Raw genomic sequence first — 24,708 nt, 5'->3', positions numbered from 1 at the left:
ATTCTGTTTGTTTTTGAATGATTTACGAACATATTGCAAAATAGACATGAAATAACTTTCATATCTATTCTTCTGACAACGATGTGCCACATAGCAACCATTATTTTGAAATTTAGCAGGAAAAGGAGTTTGCCGTGTGTTTTCTGCTGGCTTTGATAAGGATGTGGGATCCACAGGAGGAGACAGGAGTTTGACAGGCTAATTTTCCTCTTCATATGGCAACACAGTCGGTGAAATGTACGTGTGTCTGGCTGCTGTTGTGGCTCTGTGTCCGGCTGTCCCAGACCACAAATACCCGGTAAGGCGCTACTTCCTGGTTGAGCTAACTGTTATATATAGTCAACTGCTAACTAACTGTTGTTAGCCAAGAATAAAGATTAAAAGAAACGTGTCTTCTTCATTTTCTTTTTCTGGTAAAATAAAAAATCACTTGAGGTAGGTGGCTGACGATATTTCGGGATGAAGTTGACTTAATGTGCAGTGTTTAATTACCTACACGTCAGCATACAAACTTAGGTAAGGTCACTTGCCAGCTGTTGGGTAACAGTGTCCAATGTTTAAAGTCTTATCAGAAGAGTCCAAAGTTCACTATTCACTCTTGCGGTTATTCACTAGTAACCGCAAATACAGTACGTAATTTAATGTGCTTATTTAAATACATCTAATAATAAATAATAACAGCATTAACAAACACGTGTAAGTCATTTGTGGTTGGCTCGATTGAATGTCTTCTCACTAACTAACAGTGTTCTTTACACTTAACTTTTCCCGTGTTTCTGTGATTGCAACTGTACATAATATTTATTTAACCCAAACTTTTGGTCACAAGACGAGCCGTCACGTTTTTGGTTTCATTTAACACGGAAGTTGACGGTTGGAGAAAATGTTGACGCAGTTGGATTTATTGGCCGCAAGACGGCGCTGATGTATTATAAACTTGAAACTTAAATTGGATCAGTTTTGATATTTGACAGTAGCAAGTAAAGCCTAAATGTCATTCTTTTAGCCAGAAACGTTATGACTTCTCCTAAAATTAACCAAAATACACAAAAATTACAATAATTTAAGGTTTTGTGCTATTGTACAGGTGCTACAAATTTTTGTACACAGAGGCTCACCACTCTTTGAATAAATGTGGGTCAGTTTGACCCATATCTATTTAGATGGTTTTTAGATTCACCAATCATGTATGTGTATTTTTTTTTTTATGGGACAGCAGTTACAGAGGTTGAGGGAAAAAACTTGACAGGTACTGAGCTTTCTCTTGGTAGCCTAGCTTCTTTCCACTGTCTAAATACATATGTGTCTGAATAAGTAGGAATTCTGTACTGACAGGCACATGAAGTGTATGTATTAAAGTGTTATATAAATGTATAGTTAAAAGTGTGACTTGTTGTTAGAAGATCTTTGAGGTCAGTTAGACTACAAAAGTACAATATAAATTCAAGTACATTACGAGTCCGTCAGCGCTGACAGGTGCAAAGCACAAGAACTCACAATGTAAGAAAATATACAAACAAAATATAAGCCAGTATTCTACACCTAATGAGATGAAACTAACTCAGAACAGCTGAGATTAAACACTCTCTGAAATGGAACCCCCTTTGCTTTGAATGCACATACTGATTTGCAATAAGAAAGTTGTATATTCTATATGTTAATATTGATAATTAAGAAGTAAAGGATTGTGTTTAGTGGTTGCAGTGGTTATATATTGGTTATACAATAAATCCTAGTAGTTCTAAACATTCCTAGCACAGCTCAACTGGTATTACGAATACACTATTATTAAAGATATCTGCAAGAAATAGTTAAATAATATTATTAGAGTTTCAGTTAAATACAGCAAAGGAACAGCACTAGTGGAGGTTACAAATTATTTTCCTATGCTTCGGGCAGTGGACTCTGTTTGCCCTGTTAGACTTAACTGCAGCATCCACTGACCACAATGTTTTACTCCAGAGATTAGAACATACTGCTGTTATTAAAAAGAAACTGCACTGGAATGGTTTGAAACATATCTATGTGCAGTACTATCCATACATGCTTGTAATACTGCATACATAATCTTTGCTATGCAGTTGATACCCAGCTATATTTATCTGTGAAGCCAGATAACACATTTAAGCTACAGGCACGTCTTAAATACACAAACATCTGGATGTCCTGTAATTTTCTTTTCCTAAATTCAGAGAGAACTGATGTAATTAACCAGATACTCACCTAGCAACACTGTGAGAAATCTTATTGCCAGGATATCTCCTTCAGTGCTCACATTAAACAAATGTGTAGGTCTTCCTTTTTCATGTAAGCAATATCTCTAAAATTAGAGACATCCTGCCTCAGTGTTAAGCTGAAAACTAGTTAATAGATTCTAGGTTGGACTAGCTTTTTTTCTCTTCTCTTCCCCAAGTGGTCGTGGGGTTTTTCCTTTCCACGATCTCAAAGTGTTTGCTGATAGGTGGTTGCTTAAATGTTAGGGTTTTCTCCTAAATACTGCAGGACCTTTACCTTATAGTATAAAACAACTTGATGTTATTGTGCATTGACACTATAAAACACACCTTAATGAAGAAACTAGTGGTAGATGTTAGGAGGTCCAAACAGGTGGTTTGAGAAAGAACATTTATGCCCCTTTTAGTGGAAAAAATACTGGCTACAGCAAAAGTTCCCAAATGGTGGAAAAACTGCCAGCTGGCCAGTGACATCGTTTTTATTGGCTCTGGGCCATCAGGCTATTGGTTTCATTGAAACCTGAATAAAAAAATATAGTAAAAAGAACCAAAATATTCTTACTGGGCAGTGGGCATACATACAAGTTATTTGTTTTGTATATATACTTCAGAATATAAGAATTCTAAGAAACCAAATTAAGGAGTAAGAGTTTAACATTCAAGTAATAATGGGATCTTTGAAGATTTAGGAAAAAAAACAGGCTGTGCATGGACTATTTTTGCATGTCCCTGAGCAGAAACCACAACTCAGCACTTTTGAAAACACATTCCTTCATGTGATGAAACTGTGATTTGACCAGCTAAGGCTGTGATGAAATTTTCTCCATTAAAATATGTCCTCACATGATTTATTTGTTTAAAGATTAACACGCAAATGCGTTTTTATTTCCACAGCGTCCCTAAGGGGAAGGGGTTTTTGTAGCTCTTATTTTTGGAGATGTGGGAATGTTTTTCTTCCTCACAGAGAGCCAATGGGACACACTGAGCTACTAAAGGGTTTATTGACATTACATGTTGGTGCAGTGGATATCAGGATTTGTTATTTTTGTTGCTGTTATTTTTCTAGCGAAACTGCAGCATCTAATATTAGTCGAGGTGTCTGTTTTTAACACATATTTGTTGGCTACTAACTAATGATTACTAATGATTTCAATAATTTTATTATTTTTATTATTATTGTTTTGGTTATAAAAGCATGGAGCCCCTTGTAATCTCAAAGAACCCATAGTAATATTCAGTTTGCTGGCATTGGTCAAAAAACTGTCCAGAATAATATGATATGTGATAGGTTGGCAGTATATGACAAAGCAAAGCACCAGAGCTTTGTTGTGAGAAGATGGAACTAGAAAATGTTTGGCATTCCTGCACACAAACGTACACAAAGATTCAGTTATGTCTTTAGATCAATGAAGGGATTAACAGGTCCGTTCATTTATCTGGCTTTTTTCCCCAGTAAAACCTTTTTCAGTCTCCAGACAGTCTTGAAAGAATTGTGATGGAACATTGTCCAACTATCTACTAAGTTCACTTGAGAAATGTTATTTCTACATTGGCCTTTGTGTAGAGACAGGGTGTTTCCTTTGTCTGTCTATAGGTAGAGTTCTAATATACAAACACTTGGGTGCAACTTGGAACCAAAGGCACACCCACACACACACAAAATGTTTTTGCATGCAACACCTGCCACAGGTGGCACTTTCTAATTGACTTTTGTCACTTTCAATTAAGACCAACAACTCTTCTCTCGTTGCAGAGAGTCTATGGACGATGACATCCTGCTGCCCTACACACAAGGCCACGGCCCCTCCCACTCTCATCGCTATGTCAGGGATTGTCAGCCCATCATTCATGGCAACACCACCTATGAGAGCTGGGCCTCCAGTAACCGCAGCGGGCAGCCGGTTGCTGAGACCAAGTTGTTTGTGTCGAATATTCCGGGGAGCTCCAGAATTGTTTATGGTTAGTGATGACATCATAAGTTAAAGGAACAAAAAATAATATCAATCTCTGGTGTTTGATTTATTGATCCCTCTTTTTACTTCTGTACTCGCCCACCTTCATCTCAAAGTGTTGGCAAGAATCCTTTATTATATATCACTGAAGATTCAATTTCACCTCATCCTGCTGCGGCTTTCTTACCAGGACACATGACAGTGGTCAACGACCCCCTGAGGACGGTGTCCGTGTTGGAGCCAGGGGGGCCAGGCGGCTGCGAAATGAGAGTGAGGGCAACAGTACGAGAGACGGCTGAAGCGGCTGAGTGCCTGTATGCGCAAAATGCTGGTTTCTTCAATACAGTAACAAGGGAGTGTCTGGGAAACGTGGTGAGCAACAGCAGGGTGGTGCGGGACAGTGGAGGACTGCAAAATGCCCAGTTTGGAATCAGAAAAGACGGCAGCCTAGTGTTTGGGTAAGAAATGCGGCTTGAAAATGTAAAACAGAGAAATCGGTTTCAGTGATTGTTGATTCACCATTAGATCATAGCCCCAAAGACAAAGGATGAGTTCATCCAAATACTCAAAGATATCTGCATGAACAGACATGATCCAAGGTGAGGTAATGTTTTATATGCAGTTTTAAACACCCTTTATACAGCATATTACACACAGTATGCAAGGAGGCAAAAAAAGTCAAACCTTTTAAGAAGTGTGATCATACATATCAGTATGTTTTTATTTTCCAGACAGCACGTTTTCTCCTCTGTCAAGTGTGTCTCAAGTACCGTTTCTGTCAGGCATCTGTGCTTTATAAGGCTGACTGTTGGATATTTTCCTAAAAAGATAAAAATTGTAAAACAAAGGAAAAAGAAAAGATGCAGAATTAAAGTAACAAATGTTCCTGTCAATCCAATTTTATATATAGCACCAAATAACAGCAACAGTCACCTCATGGTGCTGTATATTTAAAGGCATAGACACTAAAATAATATGGAGAAAACCCCAACAATCAAACATCCTGGTATGAGCAAGCACTTGGGAACAGTGGGAATGAAGAACTCCCTTTTAACTGGAAGAAATGTCTGGCAGAACCAGGCTCAGGGAGGGGCAGCCATCTGCTGCAACCAGTTAGGGGGGGGTGAAGGGAGGGAGACAGGACAGAAGACACGCTGTGAAGTTACCAATAATTGTAGAATTACTGCTAGATTGAGCTCTCAGATTACAATATTCAACGTACAAGCCAGCATTTATTTTTACAAGGTACAGCCCACTTTCACAGTTTGTATCATCAGTGTTTTCAAACAGCCAGAAACCACACCGTGAATAAAAACAAACCTCTTTCCATTCCCTCTTTGTTCTTAACTGTACCTGACATCATGGCACTAAAATATCTTCTCACCTCTGCCTCTGATACTGGCCTCTTTTCAGGTTTTGTCCCAAGTAATGCACATTTGCAATACAGTGACTTCCTGTTTGCATAAGCTTATAACCTCTGCTCTTTTTTAATGTGAAAAACAAAAGAAGATGAGCTCATGTCTGAATCACTCACTGATCTAACTAGTGTTTATCATTGTAGCATGTTAAATCAGTGGAAATGCATTAAACTATCATCAAATTGTTGTAGAAAAAGAAAACTGCATATCTTTACATTAATGCTTTAAAGAGAATCACATTAAAATTGAACTAGAAGTTAAATAACACTCATATGTGAAGCCACCACATTTTCCTCGATGAACAAAAACAAAACATCTGCTCATCGTCTATCTTTAAACCATGAAGTACTCTATGTAACTTGTTTGTTTGATAACTGAGGTCAGAAATGCACATGATGCAACATGATGTGGTTTGTGTCGTCGGTCACACTCCCAGGGAGCGAGTGGACCTCAGTAAAAAAATAACCTGCTCACAGTCCTGCTTGGGCCCTTTGTGCCGTCCATGACCTGTCAGTCGAGCTCATAATAAACCTACCTCTGATTTAAAATAGGACGCATTGCTTCGCCCACAAAATGACAGTTTTGGGTCCTAGTTTGAAGTGACTGTTGGGCTGTTTACTCCTCCAGATGGAGCCGAGCTCAGTTTTTCTTTGTAGACACAGTGTCCAAAAGTTCAGTAGCTTTGGTCTACTAAACTAAATCAAGTACAGAGTCCAAACAGCTGTTTGCTATGACTAATATGTTGTTAGATAACTGAAGTGTTGATATCTGTGTGTGGGTTGTGTGGTTTTTTTATTTTTATTAAGAGACGCATCAAACAGCTACAGCGAGTACAAATGTGGGAACCACCGTGCTATGCTGTTTTAACATTATCCCTCTAAGTTAACAGAAATGCTGTTAAAGTTAATAAAGCTGCCTGAACCTAAAGTGGTAAAAAAGAGGATTTGTTAGTAGTCGTAACACAAAAGTAAAAAAATATTCTTTGTTTTCTCTGGGGTGCATAAAAAACTGTGCAAATTGATGTCAGACATTTCAGCCTGGACTAAAGTAGAGGATTACCTACCAGCATTATTTATCACCACAAATATCAAATATAGAAACATGAAATTATAATATGTACTACAGTAGTATTATATTTATTTTATTATTTATATATTTTTTGAATTCCTTTCTCCCCTCTTACCGTTCAGGTATCTATCTCAGGATGACGTTTTGGATCAGTCCAATCCGTTTGTCCAATTAGTCAGCGGGGTGGTGTGGTTACTGAGAAACGGCGAGATTTACATCAATGAGAGCATTGAGGCCGAGTGCAACAAGACACAGGAAACAGGTAATGATGCAAATCCACATCCAGCTGGATTCATTTCTTTGACCACATGTATGTATAAAGGTTTTCAATCGTAAGATTTTAGGATTTGAGAAATAGAGATATTTATAAATCTTGTCACGGTATACTGATATTGATGGTGACTGAAGTTAAGCAAATAAAAGTAAAGGTTGATTCTGACTGGTAGAATTTTTTTAAATCTTATATGGATATTGCGATATTATCTGTAAAGTCTTATTCCATGATACTTGCATAGTGAAAATTTGATATTAGGACTGGTATTGACCCAGATTTTTGGTTACGTTAAACTGTTACATAAAAGGATAACCAACCCCCCCCCCCCAAAAAAAAATGAAGAAATAAAATAAAAAAACATTTCTCAGGATTTCAGTTAAAAAAAAAAAAACAGAGTTCATTTGGAGGTAATTTATTTTAGATTACTCTCTGCTTGTCCAGCATCATTTTCTCTGACCTTGGAATTGTCTGGGGCTTATTCAATCAGATTCAGTAACTAACTGGCTAGAGTGCTTCAGTACTGGCATAACCCAGAGGCCTGTTCATAATGCCCACAATGTCTTTACATTTATAGACAGCTAATTCTTTTACATTGTCTGTGCTTACACTCTCTGTCTTCACTAAAATTAACAGCTGCTATCATGTGTGTAGACCCAGGTTTTCTAAATCTAGCTCTGAACTAACACGGGGGGTGTGGCATGGCGCCAGATGATAAACATGACACGTCTAGAGTCATTTGTCTTACACAAAGAGCAAACTAATCCTAAGCCACTATAGTCGTTATTAAAGTAATTTTTATCTTGTCTTATTTAGCCTTATCTATCAACCCATACATTTTTTCAAGGCTGAATTTATAACATGGAAAAATATAGAGCAGTGCAAGAGACATGGTGCAGCCTTTCATGTGTTGCCCATTAACAGCCAGTACAATATGTCTCTGTGTACCAGCTAGCTGGAATAAGTAGTAGTTCTCAGTATTGACTGATAGATATTAGTAATAACTAAATGTAATGGCCAAAAGCCACATTACTCATCAATGTCATGCAGCTTGCCTTAATTTAGTTGTGTATAGGGAACACTTACAGCAACCTTAAGTGTTGGAGCACCTGGCTCCCAGAAAAAAAATTCAAAGGTCACGACCTTATTGTCTCAATAGCTGCTGCCTTGTTCCTGTAGCCAACAGTTGATTACAGTATTTAAAACTTTACTGAACTGAACTGGCACCCTGGATTGACTCTTCAATCGAACCATACTGAAACAAAAAGTGATTTTAAACATTGTTTTGGAGCAAAGACACAACATTGAAATAATATTTTTATCAAATTTTATTGGTCATTCTAATAAAGGTAATTGCTTTTTCTTCATTCGTTCGGTTAAATGTTTGGTCTTGTTACTGGGGATGTATGATTAAAACACATTTCTGGCTAATTTTCACTGCAGTTTTTGAATTTATCAGTGAGAGAAAAACAATCATCATCTCACTATAAGGAATATTAATGTCAGCTTCAACATAAGGACTCACAAATGTCAGCAAATTCCTGAAAGGACATTGATGAAACTGTCAGTATGGATGTGAGGGGTGCACAAAGGAATGGTAGAACTTGAGGGAAAAGTATGTTGGCCCCCAAAAACAACAAAGAGTAGGGACCCAGGAGGGAATAGGGAATATAAAACACAGGGACATGACCACAAGGTAATTGACACATAATGCACCAAGCACAAACATAAATGCCAGCAGCAACGCTGGGGACTTACATATTACATTGTAGGCTCTACAAGCATTCACTGCAGAAGTTTAAATCAGCCATTAGCTTGAAATAGCAGCACTGAGGCATTATTGAGTCATGTCTTTATAATGCATCATTTGGATGTAAAGGCATGGTTAGGAAAAGGTGTTAGACTTTAAATTCCCAAATGTGAGGTCAGCATAAAAAAGACAAAATATTGAGTTAATTAATCACAAAACTCCTAATCTGGAATAACTGGTTCATACTGGTGTGCACATTTCTGTAGATCCTGAGTTCTATGGTGGGATAAATTCAAGACAGTTTGATTTAACAGGTTTTATTGAACTGTTAATCGTACATCATAATTAAAAAAGCATTTTCTCATATTTTCACAGGGGGTTTCCGCACTTTTGTGGATGTAGTTTCAGCGAGGACGGCAGTGGGCCACGATGCAGAGGGAAGGTTAATCCTGTTTCATTTTGATGGACAGACAAAAGCACGAGGGTAAGAAAAGGAAAGGTGATAAACAATGTTTACAATGCTGTTTTCTTTTTAAGAAATTTGAAGCAAGAAGTAGTGATGAAATTGAAACAATTTGTTTTTAAAATTACACACAGTGAGTGGGAAGCTATCTACTCCAACCATTAGAAAAGAAACGGCAAACACGGGTGTAAATGTAAGAAAAGAGTCAATTTATCCTGTTAGCTTGAAGTGATTCACTGGTTTTTGAGTCAACACAGGATGTCCCAAGTGGGAATTTATTATCCAGGAACCGATTTCACACACAGTGAAGAGAAAAACAACCTCCATGTACGTTGGAATGTCTCCAGTTTACTTCAGCTCATTGAAAGACTTGACATGACCATGAAAATGACATGTTGACTGTTTGCATATTTTCCACTTGCTGGTTTTCTAAAGATGTTTAAAACCTTGAAAAAAGTGAATCTTTAAAATTTGTTTTATACCAACACCAAACTTAATCCATCAGTGTTTATCTTTTGTTGATCTTGTGACACAAGCATCTACAGCCTAACACTGGCAGCTTCCTTGTTGTGGTCAGGAAATATCAGAGAATAAGCAAGACAAATTACCTAACGACCGTCTAACAAAGACATTTTGGCTGATCTGGGCTCAGTGAGCAGCCCTAAGACCCTCTCAAACTTTTCACAACAGGTACTGGTTTGGCTGTAAGGTATTGCAAACATTTTGCAGCAACATCCTACTAATCAGTTTTTATTTTCTGATGACTTTCTTTTTTTAAACCATAAAAACAATGAGAACAATGGAGGGAATTATTGTCACAACACCAGGGTACAGCACCGGGTTTTATAAATGTAGGCAAGGTTGCTGCATTGTTGTTTTGTTGTCAGTCAGTAAAACTTCACACTGTTAATGGCGAGGTTGAAGAGGTGAAGACTTCTGGCCGTCAAGGACAAAAGGTTCAGAAATGGCCAATCAGCTTTGAGCAGAAACAGCCAAGTTAGCACTGAACAGCAGTTTCCAGAGCCTACAAACGATTAGATCTGCTTTTGCCTCCCCCAGGAAAAAAAACAAAAGAAAGAAGACCCTCAGGGATGGCTCCTGAACTCGTAGCGCACACAAAACCCCCACAGGTATTTTGGTGGGAAAAGGCTTAAGAAGGCACATCACAAATGTAAACAGATGCTCAAGCGTAAACACACAAAACACACATGAACACACAGCTTTTTCGACCTGCTTGTTTCCTGTCTTGTAGGTTTGTTTTGACAACAAAACATCTTTTTTTTTTAGAAGCAGCAACAGTAAAAATGTGTCCACAAACTCTGCAGAGAAATGATATTTTCACAAGATGCAAAAAAAAAAAATATAAAGTTGTTTCAAAATATAGCTGTTAATTATAGATTAGTTTAATCAATAACAACAGCATTGAACAACAAGATGATGGACTAATGCAGGTCGAGGTCATTTGGAGGCTGAAAAATAAAAACAAGCTGACAGTGAATGTAGTAAACAGGGGTTTTGGTAAACAGAGATCCGATAACACTATCAGGCTTATATTAGCTCAACCCTCTTAGATACTCCACCAATCAATTGCATTGATCTAATTTTCCCTCCACCTTTAGTGCTGTGACCCCACAGACCTGCACTGACTTCAGATATTCTATTGTTGTGTTTATGATCGGGGTTTGAAAAGCACAACAATCGGACACGTCTGAACATGTCTGCTGCCCTCTGTATATCTCTGCTCAATATAGGGCCACCTCCCACTCAATAAAACATGAAAAAGTCAGGTCGAAGGAAGCTGTGACCTCAGAAACTGACCTCTAGTTTCCATGAACGACATGCTAGTTCTTTGAAATTCTCAACTAATTCTAGTGGAGGTTGCCGTAGATGATCAGCCAGTCAGACACTTAATCTATGATTATTTTCACAATTAATTAATCATTCTGTGTTCATTATGTGATGCATTGATTAGCATTGAATTGTGAGACATCTTAACTGCAAAGAACCACTTATCCACAGTACAGTGGCCATTTTTGGACTTTTTAGCCTAATCTACACGCGATTGGTGAAATAATCAGGCGTCTGTTTTAGAAATTTGGCCAGACAAACCCAAACATAAAGTAAAATGCCAACAACATGAAAATATTTGACTGCAGTGTTTTTGACTCATTAGCTTTTGAAGATTTTGTGTTTTGTATATACTTTATTTCTCATATTATAGTGCCATTGTAACCACGATGATGGTAAGTCATACTGAGTAAATGAAAAACAATATATTTTGGTATTTGTTCTTCTTGTATTAATTCTGACACAGGCAGGTCTGCATGCTCTCATGATCAAGAACATATTTCTCTTCAGGGACTATCATTTTTATCTTAATCTGCATAATCTTAATTATTTGCAGAGTTTAATGGTTGTTTCATTCCATTTAGATTAACAAAACAAAAATCAAGCCAGACTACTGAGATGAGGTTTTGTCATCTATTGTCACAGTTTCAATTTTAAAGTTACGTCATCTACAGCATCCCACACCTTTCTTTTCTTCTCTACCCTTGAATCCTTGAAAAGACTCACTCTTTTTAAGTTTGGCAAGCAGGTGACACATGAAAACCTGTGGCAAACTGTGACTCCGCTAGAGTTGCTTGCATCATTCACAGTGGAAAATAATGGACTTTGGTGCAGGGCCCCAGGTCATCTTCTGTCTGAGGCAAACCATGATAGCTCCTCTCCTTTAAAGGACACTGTGTATTTAGGCCTGTTGTCTTCTGCATGACTGCCTCTCAAAAAAGATTTAAATGACAGAGGGGGGCTTCTGTGGAGACACACACCCAGAGCTACCATGTACCTGAGGTGACCATATTAAGTATATCCCCCTCCCCTTGTTGACATCATACAGAATCAAGATCAAAAACACTGTTTGCAAAAGACAAATTGGAGACTAAGCTTTTAGATAACTTTTAGAAGTAATTTCTACTGTCTGAAATATATGATCTTTGACCAAAGCTTGCCACTTATCCACATTGCCAGCAATTCATATCCAACCATGAGAGGTGATCTGTGGGACATTTTTGCAAAATGTCAGCACTACCTTGTATCTGCTCCAAAAATGATCTTTTTATCACGTGAAGCTTTTACCTGTGTGTCAGTAGGATTCACCTTCCGAGGACTATGAATGTTTGTATACAGTTATTTGAGATATTCTTGTAAATGGATATCTGTTTTGTTTTATTGTTTTTGTATGTGGGGATAAGTATGCAATGTACAGCAGCATATACCAAGGAATTTATAGCCCAAGCTAATGCAACACCCATGCAAGTTTGTTTCCATACAATACACAAAGCTGAATGACTCATGCACAAGATTTTGTGAGAGAAACATGGTAGTTACATAATTACAAACACAAAACACAGAACCAAATAAATGTAGACAGACAGAACAGTAACAGATGCACCAGGCTGTTTGGCAGTCACTGATTCTGGCACGCTGCCAGTATGACTAAAGTCCTCAACATTTCTATGGCCACAGTGTTTGTCTTCAGTTTTTTCAGTGCTGCTTTTTTTAACACAGTTTGAGTCTTTGGGAGATGGCTGATTTCCTGAAGGAGCATGGAGTGATCAATGCCATTAATCTGGATGGGGGCGGATCTGCCACCTATGTTAAAAATGGCGTTTTGGCCAGCTATCCATCTGATCATTGGTGAGTGAGTTGTCCCTTCACACTTGTGAAACTTTACACTTACTTTTTTATTCTCCAACATTTAATGTTAAAGTGTGCATATAGGTGTACATGATAATTAATAAATGATTGATTTTTTTAATAGACTTTTTTCTGTCCTTCCATGCTGTCAACACATCTCCTTCCCTCCCAGTATTTCAGATAACATGTGGCGCTGTGAGCGAAAGGTCTCCACCATCTTGTGTATCCATAAAAGACTATGCCAGCCAGCAAACTGCAGCGAGCACGGTGACTGTGTGGACGGACACTGTCTGTGTCATGATGGTTGGCAGGGTGCTGCTTGTGACTCTTTGGTGTGTCAGCCATCAGCTTGCCGACCCCATGGCATCTGTACCGCCAGTAAGTATGAAAGTGCTGGTAAAGATAAAGCAAAATAGCAGGATTACTTATAGTACAGTAATTCTAAACCTTTAGCCCTGTAAACATGTCATCAGTGATGTACTGAATTTGACATCAGTGCACTCTAAGTTCCTCTAAAATTTGAGTTTTAAAGCTTTTAGTGCAGTTGCAGCTGGTTTAAGAGTAATCTTTGTCCAATGTCTGGGTATTAAGAGTACAGCCTTTAAAAATTTCCAGTCATATTGGTCAGATAGGAGTTCCCCTGTGCATTTAGGACAGTATTCATTATGTGTGTCCCCACTTGGTTGAGGAATACCTAAGGGTTCTCCATTTTTTCTTTCATTTTATATATGCTTCTCTTGGGGTCCATTTTTAAAAAAACAACATCTCCTTTCATTGCTTTTTAGAGGACCTACAGATAGGTGTACACATTACACCTATACTGACCTCTTTACACTGACTTGCAGTCCATTTCAGGATCCAGTTTAAAATTTGATTGCTTCTTTTTAAGAGTGTCAGTGATTTGGTGACAGCAAAATCCTAGCTGAGCACTGAGGTCTTTGATATCATAGATCCAGGCTTAAAATCAGAGGTGATAGCCTTTTCAATGGTGGCTTCTAATCTTTGCAACAACAATCCTTTTCACATAAGTGCTGCCCAGTCTCTTAATCATTTAAAAACACTGTTAAAAACCTACTTTTTTTTAGCTTGTGTTGTTCACATTTTGATACCTCAGTCTTACCGTTTTGGCTGCTGCTATTTGAGTATTTTGGGCCCAGAAGTTACCACATATGGACAAGAGGGTTGAGTGCTAAGTTACCAGCAAACGCTAGTAAGCTTGGCTGGCAAGCTGCCACAATAAACAGTACTTTTGAAATCCGCAGACATGGATATCAGCTAAGTAGTGCAAAGTAACAGACTAATAAAATGTAGAATTTCAAAACTGAAGTCCAAACTTCACAAACATAATTAAGAAGTCCGATGACTCAAGTTAACAGATGTGAGGTCTAGCTGACAATGATTGTCAGCTCAATGTGCAAAGACATGCTCCAAACTCCAGAATTGGATACAAACTGCAGTTTGACTTGAGTGGTGGAAGCGTAGAGCAGCACAGTATTTACAGTTATATTTCAAGCCTGCCTAGAGGGGGTATTATAAGTGAAAGATCAAACTTCTTGTTTTCCCCACTGATTGTTGACTCATTGTTTGTCCTCTGTGATTCATGTCTTTCTGTCTGTTCCATCTGTGTTGCAGATGGCTGTGTCTGTGATGCTGGTTGGAGAGGAAAGAACTGCAGCCAAGGTAATCAAAAGCCTCATCCAGTCACACGTACGCAAGAATGCAAACACATGTTTTTGTTCTTCTATACACATACGCAACCTCATTAACTTTCACCAACACCAGCCTCTAATGGTGAGTTATGGTTTGATTAAATGTGGCATTTTTCCCACCCGTGTGGGTCTGTTGGTCATCCCACTGCACCTTTACATGTTGTTGTTTTTTTTTCATTTGTGTTATATTTTGTTTAAATGTGTATGTATGTTCACACATTGTTTGATTGCTGTCCTGTGACACAAAAATAAAACACGCTCCTTACATGAAATGTCTCTGTTGTTTTGTTTTGTTTTTTTGTTTGCAGAGTGCCTCGCTGGTTTCTATGGTGACGGCTGCAATCAGACCTGCTCCTGTGTTAATGGCGGTTCCTGTGACCCCGTCCACGGACGCTGCACCTGCCCTCCAGGTTTCCATGGCAACTACTGTGAGCAAGGTAGAGCTATGCATGCTAAATGTCACTTCACCCGGACCTGTTGAAAGTCACTCGGAATTTTAGTGGAAATAAAAGGATTTTCTTTACTATTGTGTTGAACTATTGCATGTATGTTCTGTCACATGTGTTGAACTGCAACTTGATTTCCATCCATTTTTATTTATGCTGTAGAAGGAAATCATTAACTAAACCTTTGCTGTGTTGGCTAGAATTCACACCACTTAATACAAGTTAGTATTATGTGTCACATGTGGATCACACTATGGTCTTCAAGGCATGGTCAGGTACGAAGGGGCCAAAAGTGTGCTAAGAAAATATTCCTCACACCATTACACCACCACCAGAAATAGAGATCATTGATATAATGCAAGATGGATTCATGCTTTCAATTGTAACCTTACCATCCAAATGTAACAGCAAAAACTAAAAATAATCAGACCAGGCAGCATTTGTCCAATTTTGGTGAGAAGGTGTAAATTGTAGGCACAGTTTCCTCTCCTTGGGAGGAGTAATGGCACCCAATGTGGTCTTCTGCTGCCGTAGCACGTCTGCTTTAGAGTTCGACTTCTTGAACATTCAAACATGCTCTGCTGAAAACCTTGCTTGCAAAAAGTGGTGATTGGGGTTACTGTTTCCTTTGTGTCAGCTCAAAGCACTCTGGCCATTCTCCTCTCATATCTGGCATCAAGTAGGCATTTTCAAAAAGAGAACCACTGCTAACTAGAGCAGGGCGATATGACCAAAAATATTTATCACGATATACATTTGAAAATTTGCGATAACGATATAACTGACAATATAATTGACACTAGACAAAATACTTTACAACTCCTCAACTTTATTAGTGCAAAAAAAACCATCAATGTATTTTCACTTAAACAAGCAGCTGTTTTTTATGTGCATTAAAGTTATATAAAAATATAACAGTGCAAATGCAAATTCCTTGCTGACAGTTTAACCAAAAGGCATTTCCAGTGGAAGTTGGCTGACATATCCTCAGCATAACCATGTATAATATCCACAAAACTTTAAAAAGACGTTATACACACACAATACGGTAATATTATGTTGAAGCACAGTACGTATCACTCCGTGAGGCTCCTGCCTAAGATAGCCGTAATGCTCCAACAATCCATCAAGTGGTGCGGCTTCGTAGCTTAGCAAAGTCGTACTAAAACATTTGACAGCTTTTCGAGCGCCGTGTACCACATAAAATCATTTCGAGGTCAGTAAACACAAACAGAATTCATACATAAGGCCCACTGGATTATACAGGGGCACTGTCGATTTTCAGAAAAATAAAAGGATTGATTTTAAGTGTGCCGTATTTTCAAAAGAACACGGTAATAACGACAGCCCGCTAGCATGCTCTACCAAAAATAGTGCTTTGTTTAGCTTTCTGACAGACGAAAGCTAAACCAGTTCCACACCACTGAAGTTGCAACATTTTTACAAACCAATTCTGGTTCATCCGTTTCATTCAATGATCCGCTTTCGTCCTTCTCATTCTCCGCCATGTGCGTATGAAAACAAAGGCGCTGCGCATGCGCGTTTTACCCATATTCTATCGCGATATTTCATTTTCTTATCGTTGCTCAACATTATACCGGTATTACTGTGAACAGTATGGTATGGCCCAGCCCTACTGCTAACTGGATATTTTCTCATATTCAGAACATTCTCTGTAAAGCAGACAACCATATGTTTGTGTGGGAAAATCCCAGCAGATCTGCTCTTTCTGAAATATGCAAATCCACCAGTGTGGCACCAAACTGCCTTTTTCCCTACTCTTATACTCAGTTTTATACTCAACTTCAGCAGCTTGTTGTGACCATGTCTACATGTCTAAATGGACTGAGAGGCTGCCATGTGATTGGCTGACTATATATCTGTATTAATGAGCAGTTGAACAGGTGTATCACAAAAAAAGTCTGAGTGAAGTCACTCAATAACCTTTTTGTTTTCATTCATGCTTTTATTTTGGCTGTAAAAATGAAACGGGTATTAAAACTTTTCAGAACTTATTTAAAAGATCCGACGATTAAACTTGATTGAAAAGAAACAGAGAAAAATCAACTTGACGACCATTTCAGTCACAAAATGAACCATTTAGTTTGCTAAATTTGTTTGTTCTTTATTTAAATATTAAAAAATGTAAATTCACTTCATTTTTTTCTTTCTTTCAGTGTGTCCTCTGGGTTTCTACGGTCTGTCCTGCGCTCATGAGTGTCAATGTGAGGATCGGTGTCCATGTGACCCACAAACAGGAAGCTGCCACACCACACTGCCAGGAAGCACCAACTACACCTTACACACAGGTACAGACCAAGGTTATTAAAGTTAACCAAGCTAAATTATTTTTTTTGTTTTAAAGCTACGTAAAGCATAAAGTAAACTTAAAAGAACTGCTTGAAATAAAAAGAATGCAAACAAAGTTGTTACAAAACTGCAATAACTCCTGTGCAGACCCATATATAGGCACACATACTGCTTGTACACACAGGGTCATATGGTGGTTGATGGTAGCGGTAAAGAGATGAACGAAACCCTGTCCTTAAGCTCTCATGCAGCTGGTGATTAGCTGCAGGGGTTTTCACGTGAATGAACAGTTTGAATTTTTTTTTCTATGCACAGCGCCTCTGTTCCTTCCTTTTCCCTCATCCCTAGCCTGTTTGTTACACCATATTTAATTATTAATTATGCCGCTAGTTGTGAAAGCAGGAACATTTATGGTTGTTTTTGTAGAGAATTTGAAGTGAAACAAGATGCAAATAACTCAGTTTCATCTCCTTTGCCTGCTTTCTTCTGGGCAAAATTCACAGCCAGCATACAAGAGAGGAGAAAGATTAAAGACTAAAGTATTATTTAATAGATCCCTTCTGACCAAATCACAGCAAGTAGCAACCTTTTAAAGCATGTAGTTCCACAGGGTTGGAGACCAAATCTTTTGTCTAACATACTTTGCTGTTTCACTGTATCACATTTCAAAATGTGGTCATCTGTACTGTGTTTCAGTGCAACTGAAGTCCCACTGTGGTGTTTCTCATTTACATTTTTCTTCTTTCTTTTTTTTTTCCTGTTAAACAGCTGAGCAGATATTAAATACTGATTTGCCTGCTGCCCATAAGCACTACACATGTACACATTAACCAGCTCTCAGTCCTTACAGCTGGTTAATGTGGCTACTTTGTTTCAAATATATTTCCATTTGTTGATTCAGTCATTCTCTATCCCATCTCCTTAAAGTAGGGTGAGATACTCACATAGTAAACATAGTGTAAGAAAGTGAGAGAATATGTGTGAGGAAAAACAGTCAGTGTGAGAGGAGACACTAAAGTAATGTGACACTATGTAAATCAGCTTCAGTATGTGTGTGCGTGAGGAGAAAAGGCAGAGATGGTGTTTATCATTGTGTTGAAGTGTGCATATTCTCACATGAGCAAATGATTCAATATTTGCAGAGAGCAGATGTAGACGCAGCTCTGTCTTTGTTGCCGTCTGTCTAAACAGAGGAGCACCGTGTCAGCTCATCTGGGAGGACTGGAAATGTTACTCACCTGCATGTCAGCTCTCAAAACTTTCCACTGTAACTCATACGGTTATGTCTTTCTGCTCTACAATCTGTTTTCAGAATATTAGGTACATGTAGCCAAAACTAGTACAGTGAATATCCTCATAAAAGTTAGTAATGTTCAATCATTGTTTATTTAAAAGAGGCTTTAATTCCACTCTGCACTCTACTTGTATTACATTATACCCTTTAATGTTATTATTATCATTGATGTTGTTTTTTTGTGGGGGGTTTTTCAGCTTTCTTTTTTTTCCTTAAATCCTATCCTCTCAAGCATAGTTTTGAAAAATATTTCCACCCACACGAACATATTAAAACACAGTGTCAAGGGCTGTGAAGAGCATACCATAGCAGCAACAGATGGTAATATGACCATAACTGTATAGAAATCCTGGCCAATCAGACGCCTGGGGCAGGAAGTTATTATATAAACAAAAGACAGTGCATAGAGGAAGAAGCGAGATTTGCATTTGTGCGCATGTGTCCGCATGCTTAGAAAAATGCAGATAATATCGTTAACAGAAAAAGTATTTTGTCTATGTCCGCCATTGCACAAAAGCAAAAAAAAAAGCATAAAAATGTGATAAAGCCACACACCTTTGATGTTACATGATGTCATTGCAGAACAAGTTTCTGAAAATCTTGACCCTATAACGAGTTTTCAGGAACGCCATTTTTTGTGACCTAAAGCACTGTTTATGTGGCCTGACAGGTCTGATATTTTACTTACATCATGATATAAATAGACTTGTTTTTTACTGCTTCTGTTATGTTTCTAATAGGAACAACAAAAACAGAAAAAATGATCTCGGATACCGCTGTATGAGTTCAAACCACAAACCTATAATTCATAACTTCCAAATGGCCTTCCTACCTTCCTAACTGCATGCTCTAACTATCCATCGCTCCAGTGTTTTCAGTCTTGTGACAACACATCTAAAGCTGTGTGCTACATGGGAGAAAGTGAAGCTTTAAATACTGTCTTCACCTGATTCTGTTAACATTTTCCAAAGTTGACTTATGATATCAGTTTTAAAGACGTAGTAAATTAATATTCAAATACATCTCTCTAAGCAGTTTAACTCATTGGTCCATGCAATATTTTATCCAACAATAACTTATGAGATGAGGTCTGTAGCAGGCATCGTGTGCACAAAGCCAACACAGAAACATAAACCTCTCCCCAGAGGTGCACAGGCGTGGGAGACTTTATTCAGAAATCCTTTTTCTAAGAGTAACAAGTTGGCAAAATTTAGTGTGACTTGCATATAATTATCTTTGATTTCTTGCCTTAGTTTCTGATTACTAATTTACATGTCCAACTATATCAGTGATAGTCTGAATATCTATAACTGTGCTGGAAACCTGAGCTGCTAATAACTACTCCAGTTTCCCTTTAATGGTGACAGCCTGTAGGTTAAATTTCACACAGAGCTGATATAAAAGTAGGCCATGCTGCTCTATTTGGAAAAACACCAATTTGAAATCCAAGGTTTGGCTGTGGAGGAGATTTCAATTACAGGAGGAGCAGCCAGTGTAATTGTGGCTGAAGTCTGGGTTAGAAAATTACCTTTTCATGCAGGATGGGATTAAAAACACTGACCAGCCACAGTCAGTGTCCTCTGTCATTTATCTCTTGTTCTTTTTCCTCACCTCACCATAGCTGGACACTGCCTGGCTAGAAAGATGTTTATATCTTGGAGGCGAGAAGAAGACGCTTACAGAGAGCGGCCTTATTTTACGGAGTAAGTGTCAAAGATCACACAACCTTAACCCACCCTCCCCTGTCACCTTTTACCCTGCTGTGCATCTTGAGGTCTTTTCAATAAATTGTCTCCCTTTTAAAAAATAAAGTGGTTACATTTTGCCATTTTGATGCCATTTTTAGCATTGATTTCAGCTCTCGACGTAGTATTAATGTGTTAAATAAGAAGGAATATGAATGGGAATGAGGTTCAAGAATTCTTATTCACTCACACTGGCTGCACACAGAACCAAGAGCTTTTAAAAAGCTGTTTGTGAAATCTAAGGCTTTGGCCATGTTCCATGTATATATGGTATTGCTATGTATACAGAAAATTACAGATCCTGTTAATAAGTGATCCAGTTTTTCCCTCTGCTCTAAATACTGTAGTTCAGTTTAATAATAATAGAAAACATCTGAAGCAGCCCAGACCCGCATTTGGCTTTTTCTCTCACACTCTCTTTTACATGTAAACAAGGCATGTAAAAGACACTCTGGGGGTGGGATGCATTCACTGGCCTCATTACCTTTCACATGGAAGTGAGGGATTGTTAGTTGTTGCTATGGTTTCTAATGTTTGGTCACTTATGTAGGAAAGGACACGTTTAAAAAGAACTAATCCCTTTAAACAGTGTTTGTTAAAAAATTGGACACGTTCCAATTTGTTATATTCAGCAGTAGTCAAAGTGCATGTCAGCGTTGAAATCCCCTTCCCCCAGGGCCTTCCAGATGGGGCTGTCTTTGTCATTCATTTCTTGTAACTTTCCAAAACCAACTCCCACTTCAGGCAGGGATTGATCAGCTGCGACAAAGTAGGTGGAGCTCTGTTATCTTTAACTGTTTCTGTCCCTTATCATCCAAACAAGCATGTGAAGGAGATACTGACTCAAGACCACGGTAACAATAATACCACCAACTTTTCAGTCTGGCAGTTAAACTGATTAGATATATGCTAATCTCATGCACAGTCTTATTGAATATTAAACAGTTTTTAACCTGCCTCTAACAAATAGTGTAAAAATCTGCCAATTCAAAGATAAGATAAGATAAGATAACCTTTATTAGTCCCACACGTGGGAAATTTGTTAACATTTGTTAACATGCAGAGCTCCACATGATGGTGACCTCTTTGTGAATAAGAAGGCAGCTGAAAGTAGCTTTTTAAAGCAAGTGAGCAGTCGTCCTGCACGCAGCTTCCTCCAGGCAACTGCCTCAGTACTGACAGAAAGTTTCTAGTGGTCAGAAGAAACCCTTAGCAGACTATCTCATGTTGTGTGCCACATGTGAGAAATGTCTCAGACTTCTTCTCACGGCTTGTTGCTTTTTCCTCTCACTACTTACTATCAGACAAGGAAAAGTATTTGTATTTGCTTCAGGAAATGATAAACTATATTCTACATATTCTACATAAACAGAAGGCTAACAAATTGGTTAAGGAATGAGATACATTGGAAAAATACATTTTAACCCTAAAGCAGCTATTTTAGCAACTGATTTGGTTTTTAACCAACACTCAGGAACACGTAATTTTTAATGGCTCTTTTTCTCTTTAGCATACCCATAACATTGTCTTTATATATAGTAAATGTTTTAAAATAGTCTAAATATAGTTTTCCCAACTGATGTCCATCAGCTACATTGTTTCCATTGTCACTTTGGGCATTAAATCTCCCTGCAGCAGTAAATCTTCCTACTGTAGGACTGTTAGCGGTTCACTATAAAATACTATAAAAGTGGAACCTAAAAATCAAAACATTTGATGTTTAAAAAAAAAACATGCACATATTTCCCACAACTTTATATTATCCCTGCCACACAAGTGGGTCAGTTCCTGTATGAAAAGCTGTTTAAAGTTGTAGGAGAAGGAGAAACTGCACAAGTGCAAATACAGCTGTGGACATTATTGAACTCAGTCACTCAGTAAAATCCAGTTTTAAAATGAAGGCACACTGTAAGGAAACCTTGCTTGCTCTCATTACAGTAAGGCAGTGAGTGCTTTGTACTGATACATGTGGCTTCTGGATTCATCATTGAAATGATCTAACCTCCTCCACTCCTCAGGCGAACGTGGCTGATCATCACCTTCACCCTGGCTACTGTCCTCTCAGCCAGCCTGCTGGTTCACCTCGTACAGGCGTGCCGTGCCGTTTCAGTGGCATCTCACTTTCCCGAGCGCAAGGATTATTCGTACGTCCCTCTGAACAACATCAACAGAGTCACTTCATGTGCCAGAGGCAACACTGAGAGAGCTGAGAAAGAGGATCTTCAATTGGAGGACTCAGACTCTCAGGATGAAATTTGGTCTTCCTCACACTCAGGGTAGTCGTAGCTGTCAAGAGGACCAAGGATAGTGAGTGAAGACAGTTATTGCACAAAAAGATAACGCTGAACTCTGTAATCCTCTGCTTTATTTGCTCTTCTTATCAATGACAGGTTTCTATCAACACTCCTGATAAAATGAAACTGAAACTAAAGGACAAAGCACAACAGCTTTATTGCAGTCTTTAACCCACATACATGCCTAAGGTTTTTGTTTACAGCTATGAAACTTGATCAGCAATCTGAATGTCTCCATTCCAGCTAAACTCCAGCAAAACCACAACTTTTCAAGTTGTGAAGAACTTTAAACTCCTGTCAGGAATCTGTATTACAAGATCGCATTAATGGGTTATCTCACTTAAATGTCAGTTAACTATCTTTCCACTTAGTATAAAACAGATGGATATTTTTTCATAGCTGACTTTTTAGAATCAGATTTAATTTGAACGCATCAGCAATATTTTTAAGATCAGTGAAGCTATGTAACCAAAGAACTCCCAGACTGTTGAGCTTACTTTATGATACTGATTCCTGATAGGACAAACTTTTCCGCGTGTTGCAATGTAATCGGATGAAGAAGACGAAGATGAAAACGTTTGATGTTCCAAGCAAAATGTGGTTCAATCAGACAATTTTTAAACAAAATGATAGAGTTTACTCAATTTGCACTGAGCTCCATGTCTGAATTTCAGATATCTATGAGATAAATGTGAATAATCCCTTTGAATTTCTGTGTAGAAATGTGCCAATTTTATATTAAATGTTATTAAGAAAATTATTACTATGTCATTTATAAGCATAATCGGACACCCAGAGTGTATTTATGAGATGATTTATTTTTGTTTTAAGCGAAATAAAGTAAATATCACGATTCAGTTTTGGTTGTTCAAAGTAGAAATCATTTACTTTTCTTTCTATGTTCACTTTCAACCTAACACAGTTGTCGGGGCCATTATACTCGCTGCTCTTGCACTCAAACAGCACCATCATGCAAAAGCAACGTCATCTCGTCGGTGCGTTAGCATTTAGCATAGTAGTGTACTAATATTGTATGCTAACTGAAACACCACCATAAAGACTGACTGCTACAGTTGTCAGGAAAAATAAATGACTAAAAGAGTTGACCTTTTAGAAAATCTAGCTGCAAACACAGTGAGATGTGTTTTAAAGCTTCTGAGTAAGCTAGCAAAAAGATCTTGAGTTTTAACTTGTGCTGGTACTATAGCAACTGGTCTTTAGATTCTTCATTACCAGGCTTTAACAATAGTGTTTTGGCCACTGACTTGTTGGTTTTGTGGTGTCTGAACCAATCATATTTAGACAAGACGTTATGGTACTAAGTTGTAAGCAAGCAGGCTTGGTTAGCAAACTGTATCTGTAAACTGTAATACATTGAAACAGAAATCCACTAATTACTGCTAATTAACAAACTTTACTAAACTAAAGCTTTTCTCACGAAATCTGAAGTGCAAACTTTTTGGACAGACTCTATCTCACAAGAGACCATATTATCCAATAGCATGCATGAATTTATACAAAAGTACCAACAGTACTCAGTTCAGATCCAGTTCGATGATTTGATCCGGAGCTAAAAATGCTTTTAATGTTGTAAAATTGGGAATTTTAACATGAAAGTCTTCTGGAGCCAGCCTCAAGTGGCCATCAGAGGGAACTGCAGTTTTCAGTTCAGCACTGGAGTTTGCAGGTTCACTGGTATACGATAACATTAGCCAAAAAGTAAAATCATCTTGTCAGCATGCTAACACGGTTGTGTTAGTGTCCTGTGTTATATAAAGATTGTGTTTGCATGGAATTAGCTCTAGAAGGGACTTCAGTTGGCTGTTTGGGAAAAGTAAGTCTGACCACCAAAGTCAGTGGGATTCTGGGGATACTGAGAGGAATCCACCCAACATTCATCAAGACGGTGAACCAACAGGAAAACAGGCTTAGCTTCTGTTGCTAGATGTTTTGTGAAACTTATATTTCCTGTTTTCTTCATTCTGCACTAACTGTCAAACGGCACAAAGAGAAAGCACTGGGTCATTTTGATGTTTTAATTAACTGTTTATGGAGGGG

The 24,708-nt window shown here is 38.2% G+C and overlaps 1 protein-coding gene across 1 annotated transcript; it reads left to right on the top strand.

Moving 5' to 3' along the window:
• Nucleotides 1-122: 122 nt before the first annotated feature.
• Nucleotides 123-23,507, top strand: nagpa (N-acetylglucosamine-1-phosphodiester alpha-N-acetylglucosaminidase). Its single transcript, XM_026183653.2, has 12 exons — nt 123-298; nt 3,988-4,193; nt 4,377-4,644; nt 6,795-6,934; nt 9,069-9,177; nt 12,724-12,852; nt 13,025-13,230; nt 14,485-14,532; nt 14,870-14,998; nt 17,185-17,316; nt 20,233-20,314; nt 22,375-23,507. Exons 1-12 carry the CDS (start codon nt 216-218, stop codon nt 22,634-22,636), a joined length of 1,794 nt encoding a protein of 597 aa, XP_026039438.1. The 5' UTR covers nt 123-215; the 3' UTR covers nt 22,637-23,507.
• The last annotated feature ends 1,201 nt before the right edge of the window (nt 23,508-24,708 follow it).

This window comes from Astatotilapia calliptera, chromosome 11 (assembly GCF_964374335.1).
Source record: "Astatotilapia calliptera chromosome 11, fAstCal68.1, whole genome shotgun sequence".
In the NCBI taxonomy this organism is placed as follows: Eukaryota; Metazoa; Chordata; class Actinopteri; order Cichliformes; family Cichlidae; genus Astatotilapia; species Astatotilapia calliptera.
Note: the sequence above shows the minus strand (reverse complement) of the source record. Positions and strands in the feature narration are given on the sequence as shown.